This window comes from Buceros rhinoceros, unplaced genomic scaffold (assembly GCF_000710305.1).
Source record: "Buceros rhinoceros silvestris isolate BGI_N320 unplaced genomic scaffold, ASM71030v1 scaffold13417, whole genome shotgun sequence".
NCBI lineage: Eukaryota > Metazoa > Chordata > Aves > Bucerotiformes > Bucerotidae > Buceros > Buceros rhinoceros.
This window is the reverse complement of record NW_010421962.1, coordinates 38,329-51,754: the sequence shown is the minus strand read 5'-3', so window position 1 is coordinate 51,754 and position 13,426 is coordinate 38,329. Positions and strand designations below refer to the sequence as shown.

Genomic DNA, 13,426 nt, shown 5'->3' with positions numbered 1-13,426 from the left:
TCAGCAGGTAAAGGGGCAGAATTCTTTTTCATTTTCACAGAAACTTTAGCTTCTTCTTCCGATTGTTTCCCTTCTCCTTCTTCAGCATATTTTTTCCTTTTAACTTGACGATTTGATCTTCTCTTCTGCATGCAGGAGAACAACAATAGAGGTTTTACCAAAAACTTCCTCTAACATGAATTGCAAATTGTGTGACACTCTAAGCAACACTTCGGTCGTATCTAAAACCAAAGACCAACATTTGCTGGAAGACATGAAGCATGTAAGTCACAGAGGGACAGTAATAGCCATATACTATTTTCGATCAACCTTCTTTTTCCTACTTGATACTTTTAGAGTTCAAAAGCAAACACAGAAGAGTATTTTCAGAGTACGTGAACAAAACCGATATATAATGGATCTCCCATAAGCATCAGCATTTCAACAGCAATCTCATACTGCAGCGTAACAGCAGAGTGTTACTGTTCAAGAACCCGAGTGAAAGATGAAAAATGTGCTACGCAAAAAAAATTAATGAAGATTTTCAGTAGACCATATTGGTCAGATTGCTGATGAAGCCTGATTTGATGGCTAATACAGTTTGTTGCTTTGTTAGTGTACTTTTTCCCTCGACCTTAATCAAGCTTGGGTTTGGTTTACCTTGCAGTTTACCTCTCTAATCTTCCACTCGTCTTCCCGCAGGAATCTGAATACAAGTTCAAGTGGAGAAACAGTGTTCAGCCTAAGAAAATAATTCCTTCTTGCTCACTATTTAACTTTCAAATATTTAGATTATGAGGATATTGCATATCCTTTCCACCCCTCAATACGAGTATATGAGATACTGCACATTTGACCATAAAATTAATTTGTAAAAACACTGGATAATAATGATAGTAGCATCAAACTAGTCAGCTAACATTTGAAGACACTGCAATCTCCTTTAGAGACCTGATAACCACAAAAATAAAATCAGCAAAGTGAACCAGTCTCTATAAAAGAAATTATACCAAGCTACACAGCACAGTGTTATTTTTGTTTAGGAAAAGCCACTGCTGGTTGTAGGACACGGTATTAATCAGCTGCAAGAACAACGGGTTGTGAATAGAATGAAAACCCGAGTCCTGTGGCCATACTGGCCTCTGCAGAGCTGATATTACAGTAAGATTGCAGCACTGGAACTTTCTTCCTATCGGTTAAATTCAGCCCTTGGTCTGGCTGGTAAAAGACTTCGCTGTATTTTAATAACTACATTGTAAGTATTTTAGTAAGGTAAAGTAGTAACATAAGGTAAAGTAGTAACACTATGCATACAGTAAAAATAAAGAACGGGCATCACGATTCCTCTGGAGAAGCTGGGACAGAGCATATATGAAACTACTCAATCAGCTTTCTACAATACTGTAGCCAGATTAGCGAGTAGAAAGCGAGTGTGTGCAGGGTAGAGTGTCAGCACAAAAAGAAACTTCAAACACATTAATGTGAAATAAAATGTCTGAACGTCACATTATAGTTAACTATAGTTTGCTGAGAAATGTATAATTTTGTTTTTAAATGTCTGCTATAGGAGGAATGCAAAATGATGTATGAATTAAAAAAAAAAATAAAAACCAAACCAAAAACAGATTAAGAACCAGGAAGCTTTAGTCATTAAGTATGTGTTGAATTTTTCAAAACCTAATGAGGCATTAACTGGCATTTTCTTAAAGTATGAAGTGATTAACAAAATATCAACAGACGTATATTCTCCAACACATTAATATATAACCTGGGTTGTTTGAGAAAAGCAGTCTGTGTTTGCCTGAGCTGTGAAGTATGGAGTAAAGTAGGAGTGAAGTATGGTCATAAACAGATACTCTTAAGACACAAAATAAACCAGCACCATACATTTTCCCAAGAAGTAAATCAACGTATTTATGGAAAACACATACTGTGAAACTAAGCATACAAAATGAATTAGAGAAAAAAATAAAATACCTAAAACTGTCCCCCAGGGCTTAGAAAGAGACAGTTATTTGCAATGGGAACAGAAAATCATGAAAACGTTCAAAAACCAAAAGAGAGAATGAATTAACTAAGAAAAGCAACATGTGTCTTTCCTGTTGTGCTTCTAACTCCTTCAAAGCTAGATGGGGCAGTGCTGTGACATTCTGCAGTATAATTTTTTTCTGTTCCCTTATTACCTCTAGCCCCTGTTCCCCTCACACCAGGATGATGCGATGTGATGCGATTCCCTGTCTATGCATGCTAGAATTGAAGATGACCCTTGTCGTGCTGAAAATCTAATACCCAAAAACCCAAAAGCAATTAGAAGAACAAAATTATCTTCAGTCTTTTGTGTTATTTTTGTTTGCCGACACATTTATACCCACCTGACGACAGAACAGCAGTGATCTTACAGTACTACAGAGCCACCAAACCTGCCTTCGCCTCCTTCAGTCTACTAAACGGACTTGCTATACCAGGACAAATTCCCCAAGATATGAGTAATTTCATGTTCCATCCCAGATAACCTTTGCCTATGACAAGCTTTCACTTTGGTTAGGTCAACTCAGTATCTTGTAACTGTTTTCTGACATTGTCATCAAATAATGCAATTATTTTTTACTCAATACCACCTTACTTATTTCATCTCTGTGGATGAAATTGCCACAGGATAAAAACCTGCATATCTCCATCATATAACCTTCTTTTAACAGAGTTTGTCCTAAAGCAAGAAAGTTTTAATTCTGTTACTAACACATAAATAAGGCATCATCTCTTACAAACAGCTCATACTACTTTGTGCATAGGTTTTGTAAATAATTCGCTATGCTACTAGTACACCAGGGCAATCAATGAAAAAATTGCAGTAAGTTACAAGGGAGATACTCCAAGGGAATGACTCCACTGCTTTAATTCTTGATGTGGCACTTTCTTCAGAAGTATTCCTTCCATAAGCAATTAGAGCCTACCTGCATATTTATCATTCAGATCCAACACTGCAAGAAACCAGTTCTTTCAGTTTCTACAGAAGCAGAGCTCAGAAAAAAGCAGTAAGTTTGAAACAAGCCCTTTAAGTGTTCTCAGAGACAGTTTCACTGATAAATGTTCCTTCCACTAGGTAATCTCTGCATTCTCCCCATACAGTCAGCCAAAGTAAGGATCCAGTCTAACGACCAGATGAGGTCGTTAGTTGAGTACTCAACAGATGAGTACTTACAGTCTCAAATCTATGGACTTCTGTACTGAAATGAAACAGCTACAAGCAGGACACTGATGTCCTATTACAGAAAAGAGACTCTAACTTGTAGGACTTTCCTGATTTTCAGCTGGGAAGACTGGCTGATAATGTAAGGTTCTACCTATGAGAGACAGACCGCAGTAAGAGAGTATCAGTCACTGTGTCAAAAGCAGTATAACTTTTTTGAGAGAGTGGAAAAAAGACCTGTAGAAATAACACCACATACAAATTTATAAGGGAAAAATTCTGACTACTTACCTGTGAGTCTTCATCTTTCAATGGCCGCTGTGGGGTCTGCTTAGCATCAGACAACTCATCTGAAGATTCATTTTTTCTTTTCTGCTTCTTACCCAGTGTAATGATTAGCTTTCTGTTAGAAAAAAAACCCCCAACATCTAAGTGAACGCCATATACTACCGTACTTAACTTCAAGATTAAAACTAACACTACATCCATTACCAATTCTGGTATTCTTCTTAACTTAAAACTCGGGAAGCATCACTGTCTGAAAAATGAAAAACGTGTGTCAAAAGCAAAAGCTGTAATTTTCTAAGACAGTATTTTCCACTACTGAGTTTCTGTCCAGGCAAGAAGTTACGTTATTATTGCCAGCTCCTCTGTACCATACAAACTTTAAACCTAAAAATGACTAATAGAGATGAAAAATCCAACATTTAAACTAATTGACAAGGTCAGCATAAATACCATCTGCAAACGACCACAGTAAATTATTTATCATAAACAGTTTATAATTTCAAAATATATCTTCTCTTATTTTTACTCAAAACCATTGCTACGGACAAGGATCTGAAATCATCTGAAGTTGTCCAACATGCAAAACTGGTACAGTTAATTTTTACAGTTGATTTATTTAGGGAATTGCATGAATCCTTTTTGCCACTTAAAAAAGAGAAGCAGTATTTAAAAACCAGTAGTTTTATCTGTAAGAAATCTCAGCACCTCTCAGAATACATGAATCAACATTGTGCTGAATAAATTAGTTAAACTCTAATGAAAAAGCATCATTTTTTTTGCTCAGATTTAATGGTTATTATCACAACACCAATTCATTTGATTTGTATCAAATGGGGTATCAAAATATTTATTTTTTCATATTTGAAATGTGCCAAAACCTTCTCTCTGTATGTTTTCCGTGACATAATAGCAAAATTATGACAAACTATCCAATAAAATCACGAAGAGTTGTCCTAAACCACGTTTTATATAGTATCTAATCATCAGACCTGTGTAACAGAAAATGAGTTAACTTTTCCAGAGTACAAAGGCTCTTCTGTCATTATACACAACAAATGAAATGCAAGATTTTAGTTTTTATACAGACAATGTAAGTTATTTTGCACCAAAAGTAGCATCAAATATATTTGCCACCAGAAAAACCACTGATGAGAAGGTAGTGGTTCCACCACTGGTACCTCATTTGTTTCTCTTTGCAAGTGTCCAAATATGAGAACTATCACGTATTTACTACATCCAAACGAACAGTCCACAGAGCAAATGAAAATCTTAAATTACCGAACCATCATGGACAGTTTAAGCAACAAGGCTTACCAAAGATTATAGGTATATTTTGAGACCAAATGAACCTTTTCATTGATTTTCAATATTTAACCACTAGGTACGTTCTCAATGGAAAGGGTAAAATAAGGAAACATTCTCCACTCACATATTTTTTACTTGTGGTATTAGGTGAATGGCTCTGGTGAACGTACGCAGTAACCATAACCACGAACCTCCTTGTTCAAAAGTAAATTCTGGTCCTCAAGTCCTTCCTTTTCATTAGGTGTTCTCAGTCTAATTATTACTTTGAACTTTTGAACACGTCTCATAATTGCAGGAAATAACGTCGACAATGAACGCATTGGTTTTTCTACTGTCTTCATGAGTAGTTTGGGTTTTCTCCCCCTGCACTTTCAAGCTCTGATTAGTACTCTTCATTCTTTTTCTTTTATAAGAATGTTGGATTCTTGGAGGTAATTGTGAATGTGATACACACTTGATTTTTAAATGAACTAGCAACAACAAAAAAGGATAACTAAATGTGCTTTCATGAAATAAGTGTTGAGAGATGAGTCAAGCTGGAAAGGGTCTCTGGAGGACATCTGGTTCCTACTCTAAGCCAGCTTCAGAGTTCTTTTACGTTGCTCAGTCCAGTCAAATTCTTATCATCTCCAAGGCTGGCACATCCCTGAGCAACCAATTCCAAATTTTGGTCCTCTTTTGTGAAATGGTAGATTAAAATGCTTCATAAATGCATGTTGCTATGTTAAGCTTTTGCATTTGTGCAACCATAGTTCACTCTCAATTCATGCACCACTGTCCAGTATTTTAGGCTCAGGTTCTTTAAGATTCTAGAAAAATTATATTAGGAAAGGCCATGACTATTTTACTGCGGTATTTTACTATTTTACTGTGGTATCCATTGAATAGCAGAGGATTTTAAGGACCTCCTGTTCTAGAACATGGGCTTATTTTGTGATTAGGCTGCCCTAGCTACATCTTTCGTTGCTCATTTTTATCTCTCCTTGTCTGCAGTCCCTCCTTGTGTTCACTTCTTGCTCTGCCCTGCAGTCTTACACATAGTATTCCATTTCTGTGTCAGCTTTTGTGTCTTGCCTCGGTCTTGCGTTCCCTGCCCCCAGTACTTCACAAGGATCTCCCTAAAATTTTTTAACATCATCTCTATATGTGGCAGATCAGAATGTTTCCTCCTCTATACAGAAATGGTGCCAAGGAGAGGAATAAATGCAGTTTCATTTCTTTCTGATCATGTGCCCAGAACCGCAATGCTCCTTGCTATCAAAATTTGCTGAACGACAGAGTGGTGCTGAAGACACGCATTTCTATTAGTAAATGCAATCTGCTCATATTTTGGCCAAAAACTTCTAAAAAAATCTGCTATGTGAAAACAAAGATTTTTCAGAAGCTGGTAAACTGGATCGGTTCTGTGAAAATTTTTCATTCAAAGGGCAAGTTCTCTTGCCAGTTTATAAATTTCTGCATGGAAGCATAAAGATCCTTGGCTAAAATCCCTTTTCCCACCCTGAAACAAACTGTGCTGAACAGAACCCCTCTATTCTGTTTCTGTGAAAAGGAAACAGTACACTGTAGACACAGAATAAAGACTATTGCTAGACTTCATTCCAATTTCACTTTCTCTTGCCTTTTAAAATTTAAAATGTATCTCATTACGTAACATCTCAAAATACTTTCACAATTGGACAGTGTAGAGTTCTTCAACGCCTATTTCCTTCTCCAGTGAATACAAACCAAAGATGTTGGGAAACAGACCAATGAAAAAATTTCATCTCATGAACCATTATTACTTCTGATCCTTAGCACAAGACTCCAAACTAAACGATTTCAAGTATCAGCAAGAGGAGCATTGCAACTTTTCTTATAAATTAAGAAACAGCAAGAATCTGTTCCATTTCCCCTCTGTTTGACAGCAGAGAACGTGATGTAAGAGTTGTCAGTGCTTTGAAGAGCTTTAACATTAGAAAGAACATCTTCCAAAGCCTTCCAAATAGTGAACATGAGGCAGTACTGAAGAGAAAAGTAAAACAGCAAATATGTACTAGGCATGTAAGAAATAGTATTGTTGGTCGTCAAAGCATGCCTTTAAAACATCGTATTTCAATTTTCCCCAAACAGGGAAACACCACTAAGTATTAGTGTCCAAAGCCATCTCCCAAACTTGTTAATTTCTAGTCAAAGCACTTTGTTATACTATTAGCAATAAAACACCTTGTTATAAACACTGTTAACTATTTCTTCATCACTAAAAACTTCAGTAAAAATCCTATCTATTAACAAAATACAGAACAGTTATTTCCTTGACAGCACATTCTCTTGGAATGAGGGTTAAACTGTGGTATAAAAGCAGTTGCTCTTACCCTTTTAGCACATGTTTAATAAATAATACCAGCATATTAATATTAGCCACTGTCTCCTCCCGTTATACCTCAAATTAATAACTTCTGGAGTGCACACCGATTTTTAAAACACACTCCCATAGTCTTATTGGAACCAACAGCCATATCAAACTCATATAACATCGGACTGCTAATTCTAGAGAGCAAACAAGTATTTAGTTATTTATTCAATAAGACCACACTGTTTTGCATTCATATATTTTGCAACAGAAACTTAAGATTATATCACTTAGACCTAATTTATGCATAAAAATTAGAATCTGGAGCACAGGAAAGTTCACCAAGGAGTCACAGCTCAGTGCATGCAAAGATCTCCCAGAAGGATTTGGAATTTGCATGCCATTCCAAATCATGACAGAAGACGTCCGTGGTCTAACATATCTAACAGAATAAAAAGATTCAGCGAACATCGCTTCCGTGTGAGCAGAGATCTAATAGGCAACATTTGACGGGAGTGACACCAAACACAGGAGACAACAACTCACAACGTCTGCTTTCTAGGAAATCCACTTTTAAATGATACAGGATCAGCGGAAGAGGCCAATCACTTCCTTTCCACCCACGTCTCCAGTTGCTAACTGAGTTTACAAAGGTTTCAAACCATCTGAATGGTATCGTAGCAAGCAGTGATCACGTAAAAATTTTTGTCAGGGCCTTGAGTCCCAAGAATACTCTGTCTTGTAAATAGTACCTGTGAGACCTACTTCAAAGCAACAAGGGCATATTTGAGTAGTGAACAGGATCACATAGGACTTGCTGGATTCATTACTACATAATTTAAGCATTGATTAAAAAAAAAAAAATATCCACCACTGTACTTTTAGCACTTGAAACAAAACAGCCATTTCTCATAAGGAGAAAGTGTAGAATTTAGGCACTGCCACCCTGAATCCAGCTCCTGTAAATCAAATTCTAGGATTTGGTGGATTTATTTATTTAAACTATGCAGTGATAAAAAGAAAAATCCTAAATGTAGTCTACTGATACTGTCCTTTACACCTCCACTGCAGAGTTGCTGATTTTCATCAGGGCCATGATATTTAATTTCATGTTTGAGTAGGTGGGAATACATGAAGAGCTATAAAACCTAAATGCCAATCTACTTTTTTGAACAACAGAATGTTCACAAATTCATAAGTCTTCTTCGTATCAAGTGGTAAGAAGCAGACTTTTTAGTTTAAATATGCATCACCTTAAATGGAAGAAGTAGAATATAATCACTTTTAAAAAGCTTATAAATGGAAACAAGTTCTATGCAAAAATACTAAGGGTTTAAATAGATTGGTAAATAGCAATGCACCACGATAAATAGCCAGGATACAAAAAGTGGTTCTCCAGTCCTCAGAAAAACTGTAGAGTAAGTTAATTCTAAAGAATTATCTTGATCGGTAACTAACACATAAAGCAAACTGTTACTTAATTTGGTAACAAACACTCCAAACACTTCTCCAAAAACAAACCAAACCAACCCCCAATCTATTTGTTAGCAGCTTCTGCTTCTGAAGCTCTACACTAGCCTGCAAATCAAAGAAGAGTCACCTGAAACATGCGTCTGACTCAGGATCTTCTCCAACACACACAACTTCACACCACCTCCCTCATTGGTCTGGCTCTCAGAATCCAAACGGAACCAGCACACTTAGTTACTGCAAGTTAAATGTGCTTGCTGTAGAAAACACTGAAAAGATATTCATCTGGGATGGACATATAGTAGAACTCCTTCTAAAAAGGGAAGACAGCTGCACCCAAACAAATTCTCCACTACTGTTAAAGAAGTAGACTTAGCTTATTCTTTTCTACTGCAGACCTTTATTGGTCGCAAGGTTTCACTCATGATTTTATTGCTTGTAGAAGAGCTACAGTTGAAGAACTACTGTTTATTACAATTGGAAATTGTATCTTTTTGATCATGAGAGGACTTTTTAATGTCTTTGGGTTTTCTTTCCAGCTTAAATGCAATGTCATATATACTACTTGGCTATTTTTAAAGTTTTTCCCCTTACTAAGAAAAAAAAATTGTAATTTATCTTTTCCAATGTTAAACTTCTCAAAAATCCTTACTTCCAAGAGAAACCCAGAAGTTTTCATAGAACTGAGGTCCTCCCTGCCCCTTCTAGTCCAATAAAGCACTTGCCTTCTAAAGGCATTATTTTCTTCTTTTACCTTCTAAAGGTAAAATTTTCTCCCAAGATTCAACCAGAGACTGTTTTATTCTAAGATAACTGAGAAAACCAATATAACAACCCACACATTTAAAACCCCAATCCTAATAACATCGTAATTTCCAGACTCATTTAGAAATATTTTCTTAAGAGTATAAGATAGGAAGAAACCTTCAGAAGAGTTGTTTAGCTTTCTAAAACCCTTATTACTTATCAAATTTTATTCTTCTGTAAATGAAGCAAATTTTATTATTCATGCTTTTCTTAACCACCTTTGAAAAGACCAGTATACCCTTTCTATAGTAAATATTCTTCTGTAAGATCAATAGTTACATTTGTGAAGAAAACAGAGTCTGGTAAGATCATTTTCAAAGAAAAAAAAAATCAAGGCCTCCTTGCAATCACTTCTCTTCAAAACCACTGTAGTATATCCTTTGCTAAAGAGTTAATATTTTATGTGTTTATATGAATAATATAAAACAGTGCTAACACTACATAACAACACATGAAGCCATTACTATATAAAAATGAAATATGTGGAAGCCTCAAAGCATTTGATTTACTGCTGCCATCAAAACACATACAAATTCTGTAATATGTGGCTCTAGAAGATTTTCTTCACTGCTCTTTAACAGGATCGGACTGACACCGTGATTGTTAAAGAGAGCGCTGCTGGGGCATCGGTTGATTAAACTGGTAAATAATGGGGAGGCAAACCTTCACAGCTCAGGGCAAAATTCTGAAAAGATGACCACAACTGAAAGAGTTTTTCTACCAGCTTCAGCGAACTTCGGATGAAGCACAAGTATCCTGGTTAAGAACAGTTTGAGAAACGTCTGTTTCTCCACTGACACTGTCTCATGAAAACTGACCCTAACTGCTGTGCACAGCTAAGCCTTTCACAAAGACAGAAAGCTGAAAGCAGAAGTATAAATCAAAGGTCACATTTTATTTCACTTTTCCGAGTAGTAACAGTAAAAAATTATGGGAACGCAGTAGTATACCGTAAGGATGTTATTTTGGCAGGCTTTGCTAATTATTCAAAAGAAGAATACAAAGCACGCTAAGGGCAATTCACATAAAGCTTCGGGAAACCAGCAGCAGTGGGGCAGTTCTCAGACAAACCCACTAAATGTCTGTTATAGAACATAAGCAAAATCCGAAACATGAAAGTGAAATGAACTTGGCAAGTACACATCCAAAATCCCACTTTAGTCAGCTGGAGGAAAGACCCAAAGGGAACACTATAGAGGGTGCTAAGGAGGATGATGACCAGCATTCATACGGTGTTCAACCCATACGCAGAAGAGAAAGAAATTAAGACCGTGAAAGTTTATGATCTTAGTGAAAGGTCAAGTTCAGTTTACAGCAGTATCCTTTATCCTATAGGGCAACTTCTCAAGGAAGTGGTTTATTTTGAACATGTAAGAAAAGCACTGATCTCTAGAAAAAAAAAAGAAAATGCAGAGAAATGAGCTGATTAAAAGAACATTCATTTCTGCTCCATATACATGAGAATATACATATGTATATGAGACATTTAACTCTGGAGAGATATGCCAGTTAATATTTCTGTTACCGCAAAAAGAGCATGGGTTTGAAAAATAAAAATCAGACTGTAGCTATAATTTCCATTCCAAGTCCTGACTTAACGTTGGAAATTACCCACTCTCCTTTCAACGTATACAGGAGAACTAGGTTAGCGCCAGCGTCAGAAGACGTGCCACCTACTGAATCCCTTGGAGCGTTCTAACACCTAATGTCTTTTGAAAGCTCCTTACCCCAAGTTATCCACCCAGCTTGACCCAGCTGAACCTGCAAAATTTTTAAGAGAACTGATTAAACTGATGTGAATGAAGGCTACAAAGTGCTTCAAATACAAGTTTTCCAATACGCACTTTACTTGCGATAAGTGTTCTCTTGCTAACAGGTTCATTAAGCTTCCAATTTCTCCCTATGCAGCTTATCATTGAAGATACATGCCAAACTTCATAAAAACGGCATTTATAGCATCAGATAAGCTTAATTTGGAGTCAGAACTGATTACAACACTAGATGAAAGATATTTTGGTCCTGTCTGTAAGTAAAGAACATTGTAGGATATGAATTTAAAAAGAATTCCTTTCAAAAGGACAGTCCTATTTTATCCAAAGAGAGAACAGAGCATTCTTGTTCCTGAATGAGAGTCCACACATGGACTTAAACAGGAACAATTTTATGTAGGCAGCGGAGGAGAACATTTGATTATCAGTAAGCAGTGTTCATTTTAATCAAGGATTTACAGGCTGAAGAGCAGTAAGAAGACGCTGTAATCTACTTACCCAATTTTTGTTTTCTCTTTAATTTTGGATGAGGAACCAGTTCTCGGTTTCTTGCTCTCCTTGTCCTTCGGTTTGGATTTAACTTTTCTACCTTTCTTTTCCTCTTTTCCTTCAGGAGAAACACTGGGGAAGTTTTCAGGACTCATTACTCGCGGAATGTTTCTCTCTCCTCTCTCTTTTGCTTTCGCAATCGCTTCAGATATTATGCGATTTGCCTTCTCCTGTTTACTTTCCGAGTCTGCTTTTTTCTTCTGCTTCTTTTCAGACATTGCCCTCACCTGGGTATTCTGCAACTTAGTATATGATCCTGAACCATCAGTCTTCTTCGAGGAAGGAGGCTGTAGCAAGAGACAAAAAGTAAATAAAACCACCTTATTTTAAAAATATAAACATTTCTTGAAAGAAAAAGGGCAAATGTTCTTGAACTGGATATGCATTTTAAAAGAAACAGACTGGGACTCATGCAGACACAAAAAAGGAGGAATTCTCTTCATACCAGAGACTGGCGTGGGTTTCAGAATAACTACATCAATTGAGGGTTTTAAACAACCAATCCATGTACTGAAAATCAATAAAAAAACCAACCAAACAAAAAATCTCTCTCTAAAATTCTCTTAAGTCTTCTTTCCACCTCTGTAATTAGCAACACCAATCTTAACCTTTCCAGCATTCCCCGACATTTGACGCACAACTACAACATCTCCAATAAATGTTGTAAAATCTGAAAAAGCGAAGAGCTCCCGGAGGTAACAGTATCAGCACATCACCTTTTCTAGGATACCGGGACCAGTTACCTTACAGGAGATGAAAGATCTACAAGACTAACTCAGTGCTAAACAGAACAGATGCTCGAACACAATCAAGATTAAAAAACGGACAAAAGATAAAACCAAAACTAAAATTACACAGCTCTATATTCACAGAAAAGATCAGCAAGCAGTTTTTCTTTTATTTCGACCAACATAAGGTCAGTGCCCTAGTTCGAAAATGTAACTTGTTTTTATTTTCAGTTTTTTAATCACCGTTTCATCGCCGCAGAGTTGTTTACACCATGAATGCAATATTCAGATTTTCAGCCTCTCTTTAAACAGGCTAGAAGACATGTTTTTTGCTTTCCTCCCCTCCCCCCTTCCCCTTTGAGGAATGGAAAGAATTTCCTATTCAAACAGACAAAAACCCAGCAGATAACAGTTATGTTACGTTCTCACCCGTAAACGCGCCTCTGCCTACAGCATGAAGAAAAGCCACCAGCAATTTCCAAACACATTTTCTGGCCAAATCCAGTGCTCTCCACTGGACCCATTTTCTACCGGTGCCTCATCGGCGGCTGGGCAGCAGGGCTGCAGCACCGGGGAGCAGGCAGGGTCCCGGACCCCGCTCCGAAATGCCACCTTAAGGCCTACAGGCTGTAACAAATAACCAAGACCCGAGAAACAGCAACAAGCTCAAGATGGCGATGCAGCACGGCTCGAAGCAGCAGCCAGTAATAAGGAAGGTTATTCAATCCCATTAGCCTTTTAGCCCAAAGAACCCCTCCTCCTCCCACTCATTCAGGCTTTCACTTACCCTTCCTCTTGGCCTCTTCACTGAAGACATTTTTGGCGTCAGACAAAGGCTTGCCCTCTGCTGTTTCAGCACCCCAGGCAGTGCTCAAGAGAAAAGCATTGGGAGAAGATTGCTAAATGGCCTATTTAGCGAGCTGCAGCCCAGATATGCACAACCCGCCACAAACACGCGTTGCCATTTATCAACATATTCCTCCCGGGCCAGCGCAGAGCCTCCAGTGGC

At 37.3% G+C, this 13,426-nt stretch overlaps 1 protein-coding gene across 1 annotated transcript in view; it reads right to left on the bottom strand.

Moving 5' to 3' along the window:
- The window catches only part of CHD9 (chromodomain helicase DNA binding protein 9), an 84,450-nt gene that overhangs the window by 39,848 nt on the left and 31,176 nt on the right, over window positions 1–13,426 (bottom strand). The window contains exons 4-6 of the mRNA XM_010139894.1: window positions 11,639–11,976; window positions 3,461–3,572; window positions 5–125 (exon numbers count right to left, since the gene is read on the bottom strand). Of these exons, the coding sequence (XP_010138196.1) occupies window positions 5–125; window positions 3,461–3,572; window positions 11,639–11,976 (571 nt within the window). The remainder of the gene's footprint in view (window positions 1–4; window positions 126–3,460; window positions 3,573–11,638; window positions 11,977–13,426) is intronic.